This window comes from Embiotoca jacksoni, unplaced genomic scaffold (genome assembly GCF_022577435.1).
Source record: "Embiotoca jacksoni isolate LCO1_2020_lvr unplaced genomic scaffold, fEmbJac1.0.p SCAF_223, whole genome shotgun sequence".
Lineage (NCBI taxonomy): Eukaryota > Metazoa > Chordata > Actinopteri > Embiotocidae > Embiotoca > Embiotoca jacksoni.
This window is the reverse complement of record NW_027185367.1, coordinates 5,291-27,236: the sequence shown is the minus strand read 5'-3', so window position 1 is coordinate 27,236 and position 21,946 is coordinate 5,291. Positions and strand designations below refer to the sequence as shown.

The 21,946-nt window shown below is 44.9% G+C and overlaps 1 protein-coding gene across 1 annotated transcript; it reads right to left on the bottom strand.

The window, feature by feature from the left end:
- Window positions 1-1,906: 1,906 nt before the first annotated feature.
- On the bottom strand, window positions 1,907-14,174 carry LOC138203314 (adhesion G protein-coupled receptor D2-like; the record flags this gene model as incomplete). Its single annotated transcript, XM_069158065.1, has 16 exons — window positions 13,717-14,174; window positions 13,495-13,552; window positions 13,122-13,361; window positions 12,390-13,019; window positions 11,051-11,173; window positions 10,459-10,553; window positions 9,649-9,927; window positions 7,023-7,134; window positions 5,989-6,123; window positions 5,547-5,655; window positions 4,717-4,822; window positions 4,566-4,621; window positions 4,325-4,451; window positions 4,057-4,160; window positions 3,692-3,794; window positions 1,907-2,060 (listed from the first exon to the last, which is right to left on the bottom strand). Coding segments are annotated over exons 1-16 (2,476 nt in total), but the record flags the coding sequence as incomplete, so codon positions are not given.
- Window positions 14,175-21,946: the final 7,772 nt, after the last annotated feature.

Sequence of the window (21,946 nt, the reverse complement as noted above, 5' to 3'; positions counted from 1 at the left end):
TTTTTCAAGGTGTCGATATACAACAAGTTCAACTATCGTTAATGTTTTGTTTTTTTGATATGTCGGAAACATATCTCGCAGCCCTGACAGGGTGCAAAAGGTCATTACGCAGAGGGTTCATCCTCTGGGGAGCCTGACTGTGTTCAGTATATGTTACAGCAGCTGAGGTGCAAAAATAAACTGCAAAAAAAAAAAGTGTTCATAGCTTTCTGCTCTGAAAAATTATGCAGAAGTGTCTTAAGCTGCAATACGTAAACATTCACGAACCAACGAGTGATGTCACAGCTGGTTGCCGCTTTTTGGTTAAAACGTAGCCACAAGAGGAACATTGAACGAGGACAACTTTAATTAAAACAAATGTTTGTTTTTTGTCGCTTCACATTTGGTAGAGTTGCAGTTGAGAATATCTAGAACAGGTGAAATAACATCCAAGATAAAGCTGTTATTTATGCTCAAATTTACAGTTTTGATTCGTCTAGGGTTTGAGTAAATATAAAGTGTACTTCCTGTCCTTCGGTGTTAATTATTTATAAAATACATATCTGATAGATAGGTTCAGAACAATTAGGCAAAATAGTTTCCCCCCCCCCCCCCCCCCATCAGATTTTTTTGTTTGGCAAAGCGTAGTAGAGCTAAGGTCGTGTGGAGATAATCTCCGTGTCTCAACATGAGTGCTATCATCAGTCCGAGACGTCAACACGTCTCGGCCCCTCCAGCAGCTTGAACCGGGTAAAATTAGCCCCCAATCTCAAAGTCCTCTTTCACAACGGAGGTCATCGAGGGAACGGTCGAACCGCAAATGAGAACGCTTAAGTGAGATTATTACGACGTCCTTCGAGCAAAACTGTGCAGCAGTATTTCAGACAGAATCCTTTATCACTCTTTTCTCTTTTACCAGATTTTTTTCACAACATTTTTCAAATAGCTTGCAAAAGATCATCACTTTTTTTTTTTTTTTTTTTTTTTTTTACATTTCCGTCAAAATAATGTACAAACAAGTGAAGAAAGGCAAAACTCTTGATTTGAGAACAACCAAGCAAACAGATGCGTTTTCTCAGATAAAAGTTTCAAACGTAATATTCTGCTTATGTTGCTTAAAGACAGTTTAGACAAATGATTAAAGCCAATTTACATTTTTATTGTTTTATGCAAAAGTGCATCTCGAGATATCAATTCTGCTTTTCTTTTCTGTGTCTCATTATGTAGAGTCTTTCTTGAAATTACAACTTTATTCACAACTTTATATATCTTTGCTAGTTTGTAGCGGTTTGGAAGCAGGAAGTGACCATATTTGGACGAGCTGGGGGAGGAGCCAGCAAGTGGATCTGACCGATCTGATTGGAAACCTGACGATACTACGTCCCGCCCACCAATAGCTGTAACCTGACTGCACCACAGGCCTGTCAATCAAACAGACACGCCCCCAAAAACAGGTCTTCTTGAATCTTCTTTTCTAATGAATGAGGGATTATTTTCAGATGGACCTCCAGAAAACTAATAAGAAGGAGTGACTTTAGCTAACAACACCGAGATAACTGATGGACACATTTTATTCACTTTGGATTTGATGAGAGAAGTTGAATGGGAGTCTATGGAGCCGGAGGCTTTTTGGAGCCGACCTCTAGTGGCACTCGCTGGTATTGCAGTTTAAGGCGCTCCTGCATCGGGCCTCATTTTTCAGAGCCGGAAGCTACGAACACTTTTATAAACAGTTTTCAGTGAAAACACAAGTTCTTTTTTTTTCATAGATTTTTGGTTATATAGGATATTATATTGATGATAGATAATCATTTCTCCTGCTGTACAGGCTGTCACATACTTTGTTGAATTAATATGAATCAGTTTTTGGACAAAACTACAAAAACTTAACGTAGGCCATAAATGAAGCTGAAACTTTTGAGTTCACCCCAGCCGATGATGTAGTAGAGCTTCATCCTGCGGTCCTCGCTGATGTTCACCGACACCACTTTGCTCCAGAGCAGCAGGCCCTCCACCAGCATCCAGGAGAAGGAGGCCATGAAGAAGAGGTGGAGGAGCGCCGTCACCAGGAAGCACGCGGCCTGCAGGGTTAAAGAGGACACAAAGACAAAAAGTAGGTGCGTGTGTGGGCGGAGCTCCAGAGTTCACATCATCCCTCCATTATTAGTGGAGCTGAAATAAGTGAGTCTTTCCCCTCTGTGCCTTTGTATTTCGTTAATTAGCTTGCTAAGTTGTTAGCCTCTGTGGCTTCTAGACGCCCATCCAGGTCGTGTTTTTATGACCATTTGAAGACTTCCCGTGTCCACGAGCTCACGAGCTCACAAGCTCACATTCGAACGCATCAAGACGATTACTCACTCGCGTGACTTAAATTCCCTCACAGCCGGCAGTCGATAAAACCGGATAAGGAGCAACTTCTTTAAGCTAAATGAAGACAAAACAGCGGAAAAATATTCCAGTTATCTGGATTAACTCAGAGAAATATTTCTGTTTTGTCTTTTTCAGAAAGATGACGAAAAGGTAACTCGTGTCTTTATCTCTATTTATTTTCTACTGGCCTTCTCAAAAAAGTCCAGCGAGACTGCAACTCGCAAGAAAAACTAAATAGAAAAAGTCCTTTGAGTGTCTTTTAGGTCCTTTTATTAAGTCCAATATCAGTAAAAAAGGTTCTTAACAGTCCAGCTGACATTGTGCAGTTGTTGTTTTTCCGTCACACTTATTGAGATCCTGACAATAATGGTTTATTAGCTTTTTCTAAACAAAGTGAAAAGAAAATTCTGAGAGCATTCTTGGAGGTGTCAGAGAGACGAGCTGCATCGAGAACCAGTTAAAAGAAATGTTATCACGGTCACGGTCGTAAAAATGTTTAACCCCTAATACGTGCTGCATCGCATGCTTTGTGACGCTTCACAGAGCGACCTCGAACACAACGAACGGAGCCGTATTGTATACTTTACATTTCTAACATGTTTCTGTTGTTTTAAATAAAAAAGGTGTCTGTAAGATTTCTGTCGTTGTTGTTATTTTTTTTTTTTTTTTAGATAAACGGGTAAAATGTCGGTCAAACTCTGAGGCTACATTTAAACTCCCAAATTCATTTTATTTATTTTTTTGTCATAAACAGATTAATTTTTGGGATCCAATCTTTACAATCCAGATCCCAAAAAAGCACTTTTGGAGGTTTGGTTTGAAACGTGATTCCAGTCAGATTTCTTCCGATTTGTCTCAAGAAAGCTGAAATAAAGCCGCGTTACCAACGTAGCGGCGCGTGCGTCGTTACCACGGCAACCAACACGGACAGGTTGGTGATGTCAGTAAAACTTGCAGTTCATAAAACCAAAGCAATGAGCTGAAAGTGACTAAAACGCTCTTCGGAGGCGAGAGGATTTTTTAACTGTTGTGAGCGACACATTTCACGTCATTTAATCCATCGTACGATGGATGCGATATCGATTCGAGCGGACTTTAAACGCGGTTGCGTGACATCCTTTATTTAAAACATCAGTTTTCATCACATCAAACGATGTCACAAGTATAAATTAACTGAGAATCTGTTGACTTAAATATACGGTAATTAGAATTCATGCATTGTCTAATAAAAACTCCATTCAAGTGTTGGCGGCCGTATTGTGCTGCCAGAGAAATGTTTTAAAATATCAATGTTAATGTTATCGTTTTATTATAATCTATTATAATCCACGTGGAGACTCACCTGGTTTCCAGAGGCCCAGTCGCTGCACATCAACAGCAGCTCAGCGATGCCCAGAGCCACGATGAGGTTCTTGTGGACAGTGGTGCGGTCAGATTTAGGGACTCTAATGAAACACACACACACACACACACGCACACACACACACACACACACACACACACACACACACACACACACACACCATCTGAGTGAAGCTCTCACAGCAGTTAAAAAAAAAATGTTTCACTATGTTCTGTTTTTTTTTTAAATTTTTATTTATTGATGTGAATCCAGGCAGTTTTTTTTTTTTTTTTTTTTTTTTTTCATGAAACGCTTTTTCAACCTCGATGCTTTACAGAGTGCACTCGGTGACGTTTGTGACTCACCCCACGGCGATGAAGAGGATGAAGGTGAAGAGGAGGCCACACAGAGACACTCCACAGCCGATGAACGTCAGCACCTGCAGAGCTTTTTCGTTCTCTGGGCTCCTCTGACAGACACACACAGAACACACACACACACACACACACACACACACACACACACACACACACACACACACACACACAGAGCATATTTGCTGTATAAATAGCGGCACATACCGGAGATGAAAGCCGACAGAATCCAGGAATTTCTGTATTATTATTTTTCTACCTGGACTTCGTAAACCTGCAGCAGCAAAGCGAAGTTGGTGGTGTGGTTGCAGTAGCAGACGGTGTGTCCGTGTTGTTTGGACACGACCTCGCAGCCCTTTGTGCTCCACCAGCCGCCGGCTTCGGGACTGGACACGCGTGATGATACATGACACATGCTTATTTCACGTCTACATAACACGCGAGGAATTGGAGGAATTAAGAGCATGTGTCACATTTTTCGGAAAAACATCGGTACTTACGCGAGATCAAAATCCCAGAAGGCGCAAACTGGATCATACACGGCGCCGGCGGGGTTCTGTTGGAAATACAGAATATATATACATATAACGAAGAGTACATTTGACCGGTATGGATAGTTTGATATTTTGTGAGAAGGTTTTTTTCGTCTACCTGTACTCGGTGCCGGAGCTGGAAGCGGACCGCCATGCTGACCGGCTGGTCGTCTCCCAGCACCGTGGTGGAGATGACCGAAGAGCCCAGGACGGTGCCCAAATACCTGGTGGTGCACAACCAATGTGTAAATTATGACCAAAAAAAAAACTAAACAAAAAAGGCAACACAAAGATGGAAAACGAAAGAATGCGTCGATTCTGTTTTCTGCTCACAGAAAGAAGCAAAGTAAGTTGGTAAGTATTCACTATTATCAGAGAGGATTAAAAATAAATGAGAAAATAATCACAATTACGCGGATGGGAATCTTTTTGAAAACGGCGTTGCTTGGCAACAGCAACTCGGCGGGCGTCTAGAAGCCACAGATGCTAAAACGGAGACTATTATCTAAGTTACGAAGACAAAACAGAAATTACAACGTATCAGCGGAAAACATCCAACCAAACGTCAACTTCCGCGACCTCTGACCTTTCTGTTAAACGTCAGCAAACGACGTCACGAGCTCGTGAACTCGAGGTTTGTAGAAAATGTGAAGATGTTGTGAATACCACAAAAGGGCGCCGTTCGCACGGACTCTTCTTGCGTACATTGGAAACCAACTTTTTGAACGCAGCAACTTACGCAAGCCCATTAGCATCTAGCAGCTAATTTCATTTGTTACCACCGGAGCTATTTCTGTAATGGAAATAAGTAAAGAGGTGAATTAAAGTCTCAGAAAGTCAACGGAACTAAGGTGCAGCAGCAAAATCTTTAGGTCACTTAAGCATTAAAATGCAGAATACTTCCTGCACAATATTTCCAGCTGTCACTCGCGCGTCATCGAGCTTTACCTCTGGCTGCCGTCGGTGACGGTGGGCACCATGGTGATGTTCTCCTCGGGGCCGAAGGGAGGCCGCAGGGAGCCGTACCACGTGTTGACCAACGTGAGCTTGTGGAAGCCTGCAACGGTCGACACAAAAGACGGTTCATTTTTCTTCAGCTCGCCCCAGACAACCGAAGAAAAACAGCGCTTAGAGAAAATGTACTTCATTAAGGATCACTTATTGTTCACAATGAGGAGTTGTTGCAAAAAGCCAACAATGTGCCTCCGTCTGCACTTTACTGTACGACCTTGGGAGTGTAAGTAGGTGAATGCATGCTACACATTCACAAGTCTATCGCCATATTGCATTGTCCACCGCATTCACTCGGCGAGCCTCGGCTCGGAATAAGTGGTCGCTGTGAGAGCGAGAGCAGAGGGACGATGATTGGTTTTCGTAGTCGTCTCCGTACCGTCGTTATGGAGATCTTGTATCTTCTGGTGCGGCACCGAGATGCAGTCGAGGCCGGAGTGTTTCTCGGTCTCGGGCCCGCAGAAGCTCGATGCCCGGGACCCGTCCTGCAGCTTCTGCTGCTGGACCTCCAGCTCTGAGCGGGACGACAAACCAGCAGATTTAGAGTTCAAAGTTCAGCACAGAAGTTGTTGTATCTCACCGGGGCCTTTTTTTCGTGACTGTCGCAGATTTTTCTCAGAAATGTTGATTTGCAGAGTTTTATGTCAGTTTTGTTTTTTTCCCCCAAAAAGTCTGAACTGAGCGGTGATTCACTTCAGTCAAATAATGGTGCATCACGCTTGTTGGTGTGGATCGAGTCTAAAGGGGGGGTAGGGTGGGGGCTCGTAAGGGGGCTCGACAACCCCCCCCCCCCTCCCACCGACCCCTGAACACCTCACGAACATTATGCTTAAAAAGTCGAAAACAAACCTCGATATCGATCCCACCTCTAAACTTTGGGTAAACAGACGTGCCCGGGGTTCCCTGACATCACTGCTCCATTGATGTTTCCTCTGAATTGCTATAGAAGTAAAATAAAAAAGTTTTTTTTGGATTAAACTGAACTTCCTGGGATACCAGTGGATTTTGTTGTCAAGTCGATGTTTGACTGTTATTTATCAAACACAGTGTGTTTTAAAACTATGACTGAAAAGAAGCTGAAGCCCGGCAGGTATTTAGTCTTAAAAAAAAAAAAAAAAAAAATCACAGCCGTGATGAAAAGTGCAGTCGTTTTGTAAAAAAAAAAAAAAAAAAATCATGTATTTGATTATCAGTGAGAAGCTCTTTTGGTGAATAGATCTTGCTTTTTGAAGGTCAGCTGTTACATAATTGGATTTTTTTTTTCTTCCTGTGGGTTTTCTGCAGCTCCTCAGTGATGGACCGATATCCCGCCTCAAACTGTGCCCCCCCCCCTCCTCTTTTTTGTATATCCAAATTCCTCCGCTGTGTTTTTTTTGGAATATATACTGCGTTGTGTTTTTTTTCCCGACTCACTGATGTTGGGGCTGTGAACGGTCAGGCGGTCCGTCTCCGCCATCAAGCGAGGGCTCAGGCTCGTCACCATCCGGTCGATGCTCTTGACCACATCCATGGGGCCGTTCACCACCTTTAAAAACCCAACAACAACAACAACACAGAGTGGCCCGGTGTGTCAGCAGCGGCGGTGGCGGCGTCGCTCGCCCGCTCTGCCCCCGCTGCTCAGGAGAAGCTTTAAAAGAGGGTACACTTCAAAAAAGACCATTCATTGGCGCACAAGAAATAAAATGCTTTTTAGCGCCGGTAACTGTTTGCCAGAGTGTACACGGGTTTAGCTGAAGAGGGCACACGCAAGCTCAATGGATCGGCTTATAATGTGGGGCGGGAGAGGGAGGGGGGGGGGGGATGGAGGGGTGGGGGGCATTTTCTTCTAATTGTCCGTTTTTTTCTGATTCTGATTTCAATACGTCCGTCTGAGAGCCGAGCGTTGGAGACGGAGACCGGCGCGGAGGGTTTCGTGCACAAGTTGTTTCCAGAGTGCTTCTCATCCATTGAATCTGCGTCGAGGTGGCCTTGGAGCGGGGGCCGAGAGGACGGGGGAGGAGGAGGAGGAGGAAGAGGAGGAAGAGGAGGAGGAAGAGGAGGAGGAAGAGGAGGGAGAGGCAAAGCGCCGAGAGAAACGCAGCACTTGTCATAAAAGGCAACCCTCCATACGGATCCATACGCTTCACACACACACACACACACACACACACACACACACACACACACACACACACACACACACACACACACACACACGTTTTAATGGTGCAGACGCAAGAAGAAGTGGAAAAAAAATAATAAATAAAGTAACTTGTAATTGTAGACAGGTTTGGATGATGAAGCTACGTGGTGGATCTCTCCAGCTCGGCTCTTCATCCTTCCAGCCCGGTGATGAGGAGCTCTTTTACAGCGCCGCATCTGCAGAAGCACACTGCCCTCTAGTGGCTTGGAAAGGAAACAGCAGCTGTCTGAATACCTCAACAGAGGTGCAAGGCCCACCACCACTACTGACTACTGACTTCCAGGATCCGTACTAACACACTAGTTAGTGGGCCAGAAAAAGATCTAGTACGTCCTAATAAGTAGTGTGTTAAATGATGGACGGCCAAAAGTACCAGGATGTCCGACTACATCCGGTCCTATTTTGCAGGCAAGCGTGATACTCAAGATGTTCTGACCCACAATCCTTTGCGCAGTGGAAGATACGCAACATTGACTGAGAGCTGCCGAGACAGTTGGTGGCGCTGAAGCTCCGCCCACAAAAGGAAGAAGAAGGAGGAGAAGAAGAGGAATTAAAAGGAAGGAGGATATGTATTTGCCCATTGATACGGCAAATAGAGAGATATGAAAACCCACTATCCAGTATGTAGTAATAATATTAATAATAATAACAAGTTGTGAGTAGTAAAAAAAAAAAAAAAAGGGGGCGGGGGGACCTGGTTGATAAATATCAGTTCGGTGCGTCCCCTTCGATGTCCTCTGCTTTTGTGTTTTGGGCTGCAGCTCTGTTTAATTCATCGTGGAAACATTCAGCGACGCCGTCCAGCGAAGCGTCCGTATTCATTACAGTGAGACATGATCACCACAATACTTTCTACAACGACTTAAATAGGCACTCCACCGTTTTTTTCTGCATATCAAGGTCAGTTTACTCGCCGGAGAAAGTGCTATTCAACCCCATGAAAAAAACAGCAGCACTATTCTGTGGTTCTCAGGGTTTTGGACTCTACATATTATATATATATTTTTATTTTTCGCGGAAAGCTGCATTTACAAATAGGGCAAGGAAGTCTGAAGGACATTTACCAGGCAAAGAGGAGTCTGACAAAAAACAAAACAGCAACATGCACGTTGAGCTGCATTATGGATGCAGGAGACTGCGGAATAAATGTCGGGATCTCTCGGCCTCTTCTTATTACTTATTTTTTATGTGTGGCTTGAAAAACCTCAAAATGTATGCAGGGTCAAAACCTAAACTGCTGAAAAGTATTATTTGTGGAATATACACTCGCCTGAGAGTTATTTAAGTACGTAGACGTAAACCCAATAAAGACTAATTCAACTATAAGTTCTCCGAATTAAAGGTTGTAACGATCTGTTTTTGTCCCAAACATTGATAGAAATGAGACGGACAAAATAACAGAGTACAATGTGGGACAGTTCACAGGACTGTTGGATTGGACCGCATCAGTTTTCCCTCGGTCTTTCTAATAAACTCCCAACTTTGTGAAACATGCAGGAAAAAAATGATATTTTCACATTATGACTATGAACCATGAACTGAAACAGCCTTTTCAGTGGAAGACTTTGGGGTTTGCAGGATGTTCTCGGTCTAAAGGAGAAGCATGTCACTCATTCATTGTTTTCAGTTGGCACATGCCGTGTTAACTTGATTTAAAATATAAAAATAAAATACCCCGGCCTCCCCTGAGTCCTTGTTCAGTATCCAGCGGGTGTAGATAACAGATGGATGGATCACTACGTTATTTAATGGCTTCAACGGGCCTCTTTAAACTAAACTTGAGCTGGAGACCTTGAGCTTTTGTATAGTCTGCACTGAGGAGAGGGACCACCCCACAGCGAGGACACGGTGCTGTACCTCTTTGACGGCCCGCCACTTGAGGGTGTCGCCCTCGCTGATGAGGCCGTCGGCCACGGCGATGAAGCTGCGGCTGAGCTCCCGGACGTCGTCCCGGCTGCGGTTGGCGGCGCCGTCGGGCGGCTCCGAGGGCACGTCGGCGGCCAGGGACAGCAGCTGGACAAGGGACACCATGTCCGCCGGCTGCAGGCCGCCGTCCTGCCGGCTGTCCTCCAGGGCCCGGGCGGAGACGTCCAGCAGGGCCGAGGCCTGGGACACGCTGCTCAGCTCCACAACCGGCTGGGAGAGCGGAGACAAGGAGACGTCGGGTTGAACTGGAGCTGCAGGACGTTTTATCATCGAACATCAATTTAAAATCCTGTTTTAGTTTTGAGAGTCAAACCAACATTTCTTAAGGAGTTATTTGGTTTATTTGATGACGTTTCTCTGGACTCGAATTAAAAGCTAAATAAAATCACATAGAATAAGATTAAAACATTAATGGGGGGAGGTGAGATTGTAACTGAGCATTTAGATTTCCAGTTAAATTGCTTCTTTCTACTCACGACTTGTTTTGCTGACAAAGAAAAAGTGGAACAATCAACATCATAAAAAAATAAAAACCAGACATCTCCGTTCACTCGATGAAGTTTTTTCTTCTGCGTGATTCACTATATTCTGTTTATACTCTTGCTGGAAGCTCCTCCGAGAGTAAAACTTTTTGAGTTATTTGGAAATGAAAACAGCCGATTAATCATCAGCACAAAACATTTAACCTTTTACTGAATTATGGGTTATATACACGTTAGGTTGATGGCAGGTTCGGTCTACCTGGCTGCTGTTGGAGAGCTTCATCAGCTGGTTCATGAAGGCGGTCGGCCGGGAGCTCTGAGATTCACTCATCTGCTTCATCTTCAGGTAACGATCTGCCAGAAACAACACCACGTCAGGCTCCGCCCCTCGGCAGGCTCCGCCCCTCAGAGGACTCGTCGCTCAGACCCGAGAGCGCAAAACACAGAGTGGATTTTTAACTCATTTAAATAGGGAGTGTAATTTATTTCCAAATGAGGAAAATAACGTCAGTCACGTGTTCGTGTCAGTCCAGTAAAACTGAACAGTTCTCATCAAGCAACACTATAAAACAGTAATCCTCGCTTCCTACGGACGAAATGGACGAAAGGGCGATTAAAATCGAACAAAACGGAGGGAAGACCAGACAGGTTGAAATCTAAAATGAACAACGATACAACACGTATAACAAAATATATACAAAAGATTTTTGACGCCCAGACATCATTCGCAGACTTCCGTCTTTATAGTGATTGTTTTGAGATCCTCCCAAGTTTTTGTCCCCCTCCCTTTATGGACACTACAGCCATCATGCATCACACCCTACCCGACCCCCTGACCTCTGACCTCTCACCTTTGCTGCTCCTGCAGATGAACGGCAGCAGGTCGGAGCAGTCGGTCAGGCCTGACGGGGGCAATCGATCCGACCAGACCTGCAGCGTCCCGCAGCCCTGCAGCTCCATCTGCTGGTGCACTGCTGCTCACACACACACACACACACACACACACACACACACACACACACACACACACACACACACACACACACACACACACACACACACACACACACAGGATTTTTTTTTTTTTTTTAAAGAACAACAGTAAAACATGAATTAAACATAAAAATCAAACTGACAACGTTTTCATTGCTAATGTGAGAAAAAGCTGCTGCACAGATCTGTGAAGAGGAAGTGAACTGGACTGGAGGGGGAGTGACCGCTCAGCGCTGTAATTCCCCCCCGAGCTGCCCCCGCACTGCCGGAGCTGTGGGAATCCCCTCCACCCCTCCACCCCTCCCTCCACCCTTCCCTCCCTCCCTCCCATCTCTCTTCCACAGTCCTACATTCTTCCCAGCTGTTTTTAGAAGCATCTCCATTTCAAGTACTGGACTTCTTACAGAATTTTTGGGGCTTTTTCTGTGTGCAAGACAACAACAGAAACATTTGTGTCGGTAGAAGCCCACCGATGACTTCACCTTCAGGATCCCACATTTACGAACATTTTGCACTTTTTGTTCTTTTCTTTAGATTATGGGGTGCCAACATGTAGTTCTACCACATAATAACTCCACTCCACTCTAATTTGTAGAAAACAGAACATAATGTGTTTTTACATCAGCTGTGTCTATGAATTGAACTCTTTGGACGTCGACCAGCGGTGATGTCATCGTTGGTTCATGAACGTTATGAATCCTCCAGTTCAGATTCTGTCCGTCACCATCTTTGCTAGTTCGGAGCGGTTTGGAGCAGGAAGTGACCATATTTGGACGAGCTGGGGGAGGAGCCAGTGGTGGAGCTGATTGATTGGAAACCTGACGATACTACGTCCCGCCCACCGATAACTGTAACCTGACTGCACCACAGGCCTGTCAATCAAACAGACACGCCCCCAAAAACAGGTCTTCTTGAATCTTCTTTTCTAATGAATGAGGGATTATTTTCAGATGGACCTCCAGAAAACTAATAAGAAGGAGTGACTTTAGCTAACAACACCGAGATAACTGATGGACACATTTTATTCACTTTGGATTTGATGAGAGAAGTTGAATGGGAGTCTATGGAGCCGGAGGCTGTTTGGAGCCGACCTCTAGTGGCACTCGCTGGTATTGCAGCTGAAGACACTTCTGGATCGGAACCATTTTTCAGACCCGGAAGTTACGAACACTTTTACATCCAGTCTGTGAGTCTTACCTGGGCAAAACAGAAGAGCAGGCACCTCACTGACCACCGGGTGGCGACGTAGGAGCTCGACGTCCCAACTGAAAAGCCTCTCCTGTGTCGCGGGTGAACACGCGTTCAGGGCGCGAACGTGTCTCGTTTCCAAAGACGAGTTCCACATGTTCAGGTCAGTGATATTTCCAAAAAAGGGCTCTGTGAAATTCCCACCGAAGGAGTCTTGGTCCTGACCCAGGATGAGGATCCCGTCCCCGTAGATATCCCTGGAGGTGTCCGAGCCCGAGCCGGCGTCCTTCCTGTCCCCGTCCACGTAGATGGCCCAGCGGCTGCCGTTCCGGCGCCACGTCACGCAGACGTGATGCCACTCGCCGTCGTTGGGGAAGGACGCCTTGTACGGCAGGTGCTTCCCGTGGATGATGAGCGCCAGCAGGATGCGGCCCTGCAGGTCCACTTGGCCCCGCAGCTGGAACTCGTTGGTGAAGACGGGCGCGGCGTAGGAAAAGACGGTGGACACCTCGTTCCACTCGGGGCTCCACTGAACCCGAACGCACACGCTGACGGAGGCCAGGGCCGGGAAGGAGATGTTGACGTGGGCGAAGCCCTCGTGGGACTCCGTCGGGAAGTTCAGAGCCGTGAACTTCAAATCTAAAGAAGAAGAAAAGAGGAAGTTGCTTTTTAGTTTTTGTAAAAAAAAAAAAAAAAACAGAAAAAAACAGGCAGATTTTGAATTCGTCTGATTCCACTCACACTGCTTGGAGAGGGCGACGGGTTTCGAGGCCTCCCTGCTGGGATCCCCGATCCAGACCGGGGAGCGGAGTCCGGTCTGTCGGAGCAGCTCCGCGGCTCCCTCCCGGTCCTCCGGGCGGTCCGGGGCGACGAGGGAGCCGAGCCGGCCTCTGCAGAAGCTGTCGGCCCGGGAGAAGGACAGCGAGTCGTTGACCAGCTGGAAGGCCCAGCGTGACGTGAGGTGGACCGGTCCCTGTTGTCCTGGGAAGGGAAGAAGACGCATGAATTCAGGATATTAGAGAAATAAATGTCAATCAAAGATCAATTATATCATGATCTTTTTATTTCTTTTGAAGGCTAGAACTAATGAATTGAATCTACTTAACGGTCTCACCATGCGAGTCCTCCACTCCGTCCAGCCCGGCATGCGTCGGCTCACTTTCACAAACCACCTGCAGGAGGGAAAAAAAAAAGTCCAATTTACTTCATCTGCCTCGTAAAAAACCATCAATAATATGAGTTGATGCATTGAGTTGCATTTAAAACAAGTAAAAAACAAACAAACAAGTGTTTGCCTTGTGTTATATATTAGCATGAATCTGAGAAGGTTTCTTACCTCCAACAGTAAGAGTATGAGTCCAGTTAGAAAGGCTCCGGTCATCTCTGAGCCAGTTGTAGTCTCCAGTGGGAAATAAAGCACTTCGTCCACAGTGAAAATAATCTGATCTGAATGCTGGATCCAGGTGTATTATGGGTATTTGAGCCAGTGATATCTCAGCTGCAGCTTTGAGTGTTGCATGGCATGGCGCTTTCTTCCGGTGAGTGTTTTTTGGTCATTGCTGCTCTCTAGTCATCAGTAGATTCCCCCCATTTTTCCTTTTTTCCCTCCACAACAGCAGAAAGTCCCCGGTTGAGTAATCTGGGACGCCACGTACGACGGGACAAATCCAACCCCCCCAAAAAAATCCAGCCCCCGACACCTCATCCTAGAAGCTCGGCGTGTCGACGTCCGACCGTATCCAGCCCAGCGTCTCCGATTCTCCTGACCGGCCCAGCGATCCCCCAGTGCATCTGTCCCAAGAGTCTCCTGCCTTCCTTCTCCCTACCAGACCCCCACAACCCCCCACCCCCCTCCCTCCCTCCCCACCTCCCTCCCTACCACCCTGAAGCCTTTGTCATGCAAATGCAGTCATTTATTCTTTTTTTTTTAAAAGAACCCTTCTTACGCAAGCAGTGTCAAGCGTTTGGCAGCGAGAGTTCATCAACAGCAGCAGCGGGGCAGCGGGCATTTTTACCACACAACCTTTATTTATGCCTTCTTATAGGACTCCCCAAAGTTAATTGGCAGCGTCTGTTTTCGCTGCTTTACTTCGTAGTTAATAAAAGATCAGTGCTAAACCATAACGTCTTCACATGACTCCTTGACATCGAATGCACCTCCTGCATTCACCATAAACGTTTCCGCATCGGGCGGCGCTTCTTTGTCACCGGCTCATTAGAGTCCGTCAATCAGGAATACTGTCGCTCTGACTTTGTTGGGTTGGGCTTGTTCTGATGAGGCCTTTGTTAAAAGATGAAGTTTGTTTCAACACAGTTTTTGTCTGATAGGATCGGACTCACTAAAATAACGGCTGCCGCGTTGGGAACACGACAACACTGTTTAAAAAGAGAAAAGAATCACAAGCAGGAATGTAAGAAAACGAAGAGTTAGGCGGAACAATCTTCACCATTTTTTTATTATTTTAAATTGAATTGAATATTCCTAATTGAAGACTGGTTTAAAACCTGTCTCACTGATTGCTTTCTAACCAAGCAGCGACCATCAGTGATGTCATCAACCATCAGTGATGTCATCGTCGGTTCGTGAACGTTATGAAGCCTCCAGTTCAGATTCTGTCCGTCACCATCTTTGCTAGTTTGGAGCAGGAAGTGTCCATATTTGGACGAGGTGGGGGAGGAGCCAGCAGGTGGATCTGACCGATCTGATTGGAAACCTGACGATACTACGTCCCGCCCACCGATAGCTGTAACCTGACTGCACCACAGGCCTGTCAATCAAACAGACACGCCCCCAAAAACAGGTCTTCTTGAATCTTCTTTTCTAATGAATGAGGGATTATTTTCAGATGGACCTCCAGAAAACTAAGAAGAAGGAGTGACTTTAGCTAACAACACCGAGATAACTGATGGACACATTTTATTCACTTTGGATTTGATGAGAGAAGTTGAATGGGAGTCTATGGAGCCGGAGGCTTTTTGGAGCCGACCTCTAGTGGCACTCGCTGGTATCGCAGCTGAAGACACTTCTGGATTTCTTACCCCTTCTGACTTATTTGTAGACGTGTTGCCACTTTGGACTCCATTCACCATTAATGAGGATGAAAGACACACAGTTTCTAATCCTTTGACGTGATCATCGGGCCTAATGTGGTTTTACACACACACACACACACACACACACACACACACACACACACACACACACACACACTTGTCTAGACGAACCGTCACACAGCGACACTGTTAAAGAGTAAATCCTTTCCTTCCCCAACACCCAGCATCCACTGGTCCACATACAGACCGGTGGAGACAAAAGCCGACCATTAGTATTCCAGCTCGGTAGCCGCTCACAGTGTGAAGAGCTGGACGAGAGCCCGGCGGGGAACAAAGCCTCCTCGAGGCTCGAGACTCCCGGCCATCGCTCTCCCTCGTGCCCTCCTCTCCCGGCGGCCATTCATCTCGCCGAACAACAAACTTTCTCCTTCGATCGCGCCGGCGCTCGAGACTGTTGCTGTGGAAAAAAAAAAAACGAGCATTCGCTTGACAGCGTTTGCGCTGAAGAAAAATGGGGCGAAGGGACAACAGGTCTAAGGAGGTTTCTGCAAAGTACAATCGGGGGATTCATCGTCTCAAAGAGTGTCAGATATGGATGGAAGTTTAATGGTTTCTCACTTTAGTTTAACTCAATAACTTCTCTGAACACAATTAGGCAAAATATTTTTCTTTATTTTGTAAAGATGACGTTTTGACATCGTGCCTCAAGAAAAAGACTTGAATACCAAAAATGTCCCAAAAAAATGCCTTTAAATTATGCTTGAACCCATATATGGATTCTAGCAGGTTATTTCTGCTCCGACACTTCTGCGGTTAAAGTTTAAACTTGGTGAAGTTTAGGAAAGTTTATCAATCAACAATCCTTCACTGTTGCCTTCCTACATGACTTTTTTTTTTAAATTTTTGGTCTGATAAGATGTCAGATTAGTCGAGTCACATGACAGACTTCACATTAGTCTCCATAATAAAAAATAAACCAACGTCCAACACACGTGTCTCTTTGATTTGCGGTGACCCGTTTATTATTATTATTATTCACAGTTGATGCATTTGGTCACCGCGGCACTGGTCGAAAAAAAACAAAAAAACTCTTCACAGTTCATTTCCATTCAGTAATTTCAGTACGTTCAAAGAAAAAAAAACTTCACCCGGTGTCAAAAAAAACCACATTACGGCCGCGGCAGCAGGTTTCTGTCTTTCATGACGCGCGCAACGTCAACAGGAAGAAGGACGCCTGGGACCAACTAACGGACATAACAGGAGACATTTACAGAAACAGATGGTGATCAAGTCTGATACAACAAAACCACACACACACACACACACACACACACACACACACACACACACACACACACACACACACACACACACACACACACACACACAGACTTTCCTCCAGAACATAAACGTTTCCAATCGCTCCCCGTGGCCGAGAGGGCTTCAGGTCTGTTTTGACTAAAACATCACACCACAAGAACATTTTCTTCTCGGCTGCAGCTGCTCTCGTCGACGAGGAGACCGAAGACCTCCACGACTCGACAACACGCGTTCATGTGAGAGCTATAATCTTATACTGCACGTCTGAACTCATCCTCATCTAACACGCCGCTTTACATGGATGCAATTATTAGTAGTCTTTGTATTTTTTTACACTTGCAGATTGCACGTAAAGTACCGTTTATTATTTACAGAAACCAGTTTTTTATTTTATTTTACTTCTCGCATAATTAAGTATGTTGCATTTTATGGTTAAGCACCACTTCAAAATCCTTCCACGTAAAAACTTACGCGGCAAATTAAAAATGCAATCCTGAGGTCGCTTGTAAGAACGATTTGCACGTTTACGGTTATTTTCTTCTTCAAACTGAGCTCGACTGCAAACAAAGGAAAAACCAGTAAAACCAGATGCCAACACTGCTGTGTCAGCGCAGTTAAACCCATCAGAGGTTCATGTATAAAAACTTAACCACCAAATAAAAAAAAAACTGTCACCTGGTCAAAGGCCACAAAAATAAAATAAAATAAATCGAGTCGTAAAACGGAGCCCGAAAATATTCAGAAACAATCCGTGACGAGACGAATTTCAGCTCCTACGACTAAAAGTAAAGTAAAAAGTTTAGTTTACGTTGGAAAAGTTTAACTGGACACGTGGAGGAGGGGGGGGGGGGGGTCACACGAGAATCATCTGAAGGCTCTCTGAAGAAAAGGCAGCAATGTCAAACAGACAATTTAAACCCTTTTGTCCCGAGCGCTTCACTTCACTCTTCCTTTGTCGAGCCGTTCCAGTTATTATTTTTGAAGGTCTGTTTTGATTTTTGCTGGGAATATTTCTGATGTTCATTCTTTATCCATCCAGAAAAATAAATAAATAAATCGGAGCAATCACGAGGTAGTTAAAAGCTCAGCTGCTGTCCAATGTGACAGACAGAGTTTTTACTTAAATTTTTTTTTTTTTTTTTTATCTTGACAAACTACCGGATTAATTTATTCAACATTTGTTGTCGATTTTTTTAGGCTAATTTTACAACTGTTACTTTTTATCTTCTTGGTCATTATAACGGCTCGCCATACATCAAATATTGGTTATTTATAGAAGAGTCTGGGCGATCCAACTGTTCAATCATAACTGACAATATTTGTTTATTTTTTATAGTAGTTGTTTTATCGAGGCAAAAAAAACAAGAATATTGCATCTTGTGTTTTTTTACACGTCTCCTTCCATTGAAATCGAGATCTTTGGTGCTGTTTGGGGAGACTGTCTAAAATATGAAACTATCAGAAGCATCAGGTGGCATGACTCGGTAATTATGTGCTTTAGGGGTCACATTTTTGAAGCGTGACCCTGAAAAGCAAATAGAAAATATATATTTTTAAAGATTATTTTCAAGTGGCATTTTATGACTTTATTCGACAGAGGAGGTGGAAATTTGGCGGGAGACGTGGGGAGGACATGCAGCACATGGAGAGGTAGTTTCATGTCTTCAAACCGGGGATACTTTGTTTTTCTCTCTGAATTACTGATATTGAAGAAACTTAAAGACTGATGCATCTTTGTTTCTTTTATCTCAAAGCAGTTTTAAGCACATTTGTTTTTGTTTTGTTTGCATTCATTTTTCTCCTGAGTGTCTCCAGATCCTGTAACTCCACAAAGATCTTTTAAAAACCCTCAACGACCGCAGGGAATAATACCGTACTCCTCGACCTCCCTGTGAAGTGCCGACGTCTTCACAACTGGGTCCGTTAGTGAGTTTCAGCTCATTGTTTTCGGTCCGGCCCGCTTACTTTATTGCTTCGTTTCACTGTTCTCATGTTGTTGCGTGGGGTTTTTTTGGGGGCTGCTTCGAGCAGAACGCGGCATTTTAGTGTCTTTCAGGTTTTTTTTATGGCGCGCAACTTCACTGTTTTTGATTAACTTGAGGTCGGCTCATGGTCGGCGTCGCTTCCACAAAATACCGTCCGGCGAACAAACCACCGACTGTAGCTGGTTCACACAGCCGAGCGCTTAGCAGCTACAGACGCCAAAAAAAACAAAAAAGAGACATTTTTAAAGTCTGAAACGGGCCAACAAGGAAACCAAACTCTCCTTTTAACTGCGGCGCTACTTATGGTGTAAGCAAATTCCTCGTAAAACCCCACAGCTGGTGGAAAGACAGCGAGCGGGTCAACTACAATCCAGTGAACTGGGTCATAAAAACAGTGGCAGTCAACAGAAATGCAGAGCAAGAGGATGCTAAGCCGCCTTCCCCGTGCATCCCAGAGCAACACAACACGCAGAAAACAACAACAACTACAACAACAACAACAAAAAACAGCCCTGACCTACTTAAACAACAATTCAACATCTGAACGATTCCCATTGTGAAAATATTAAGTTTGAGATTAGAGGAGGAAATGCAAAAATAAAACTGTGTTATCACACAGACACAATATCAATATGTGTGTTTGTGTTGATGCATCCGGAGCGTTTACTTGTACTTTGTGCTCCTGAGGTTCGGTGTGGAGACGGTTGTTAGCGGCTCACAGTTAACACTGAAAGATCACCGCGGCTCGGTGGAGGAGCGATGCCGCTGTCAGTAACAGCACATAAATCTGAGCTCTTTAAACTCCCGTGTGTTCGGACCACACCGAGGTGTCGCGGTCCTTAACGAGACTGCTTCTTGATAAAATAGCGCTCCGGTTTTGGTCGTTTCGGGGATGGTGGGGGGGAGTGGGGGGGGGGGGGGGGATCTGTCTCTGCTTTCTTTAGCCTGAAGTCAACGAGCACCTCTGGTCAGAGCTCTCTTCATCAACAGGACCACAGTAAGCAGATCGCTGACACACAAAATATACACATATATATATATATATATATATATATATATATATATATATATATATATATATATATATATATATATATATGTGTATATTTTTTAAAGGGCCTAATTGCCCCCCCCCCCCCCCCACACACACACACACACTGTAACTCCGCCACCGCTGCCACCCAGAGCATTTCCATGACAACGCGGGGATTGTAAGAGCGGTATTGGAAACGTCAAACAAGTCAGTGGGCGCGCATCGTCGCACACAAAAGGCCAGTGACCTGACAATGTGGAGCGAGGATGAAGGCTTTTCCCAGAAGAGCTGGGGGGCCGGGGGGAGGAGGGAGGGAGGGGAGGAGGAGGAGGGAGGGAGGGGGAGGGGGGGAGACAGAGAGGACCAGACAAGAAACAGAAACACGGTGACAACCTCTTCTGTTTTCTATTTTTATTTTTTTTTAACTCTCATCCAGAGAAAAGGAAGCTGACTCCTGTAAACATGTGACCCTGCGTCTGGTCATCACCTGCTCATATCAGTCAATCAATCAATAGAAAAGCTCAGCCGATACATATTTGGGAAAAATCCGCAGGCCCGAACGCTCCTTTGTAAAAACAAACACCTCTGGCCGGCCATCGGAGGGGCCATGTTTGTTTGGCCTAATCTGGCACCGGCAGATAGCCCTTTATGGCCGCCCACCGGCCATCAATCAGGCCAACGGGGAGGGGGAAGAGGAGGGGAGGGGGGGGGTGGTCGCGCTGTCGCCACGGAGACCACCTTTAGAGGCAGCCACATAAACGATATAGGGTGTTGGGACGAAAACAAAGACAGAGGAAGACGGAGAGACAGAGAGTCGTGTCCTCGCTGGACAGAATTGGACGGAGTCGAACCGTCTCTGTTCCTTCTGTCCACCTCTCGTATGGTTTGTAACAACGCTGCACTTCAACTTCTAACTTAATACAACAGGAAACTTAAGGATGCAGTAAAAAATAAAAACACACCAAACAATATAAGAAAAAAAATCTAAATTGTCTTCCAGGTACTGCGGCTGTAGGACATATTTCGTATTACGTAATCACCCATTCATCCATTCAAGCTGGTGGAGACGTCTCCTGCTGTTAAACGTCTTCGAGCTCCACCTGAAGGATCCAGATGAGACGTGTTGTCTCCTGTTCTACCTTATTTTTTTTTACTGTATGCATATTTATAATTTTTTCTTATTGTGTGCACCTTTTTTTTGTTGTTTTCTCCCTAACTGTGTTTCCAGGGGAGATGAACCGTTTAACGTCCGGTCCTCCGTGAGCTTCTCCTGAACGCCAACAAGCCGAAACGCGACGCCGCCGTCTTCAAGAACTTTAATATCCAGTTTTTAAGGAGTAAAACCAACTTTATCTCCTCCCAGCTGCTCGCATTCATACCGGACTGTTTGTTTACCTTTCCGGTTTTTGTTTATTTTCGCTCTTCTTTTCGCCCTTTGACCTCCGTCCGGACTCGTTCTGCAGCTGCTCAGCGCCCCCTACGGGGCACCGCGAGAACTGCACAATAAACCCTTACAGTTGAATTTGACTGTTTTTGTGTTCAATTTTTTGGGGGATTACATCAAAACACAACATCCGGGTTCTCTATGATATTGTAGGATTGAACTCTTATTATTAAAAGTTTCTCAGATGACTTATGTTGTGATTTCTCGCTATATATAAATAAAGTTGAATTGAACTGATTTTTGGACGAGTGCATCTTTTTCTTAAAATACTTTATAACATGCAGGTTTTTTTTGTTTTGTTCTGTGTACAAACACAACAGTGTGATTCAATGACATACTACATTACAGTGGTTCCAGTCGGTGTCATGGCTCCTTGGGGTCGCACGTATTTTACTAATGAGTCTCTGGTTTCAGTGGGTATAGATAACGGATGGATGTTTTTTAATCGTGCTTGTTCATATATGAAAACCTGGTTACGTTCACTTCATTTTTATATCTCAACTTTCATCATCCCAGAACTGAATTGTTGAATTTGGTGGAGTATACAGAGATCATCATGCAACCTTTCCTTCCTCTCACCACACTGACACCTTGTGGGAAACTGCTGCACAGCTTTTCTCTTTCAGATGACGTCACACAGCAACTCTGCTTTCATTTCACTCTTTTGCTCTTTTTGCTGCTGCGCTCATGTAAATAACTGCACATGTCTTGTCTATTTTCTCTGTTCAGT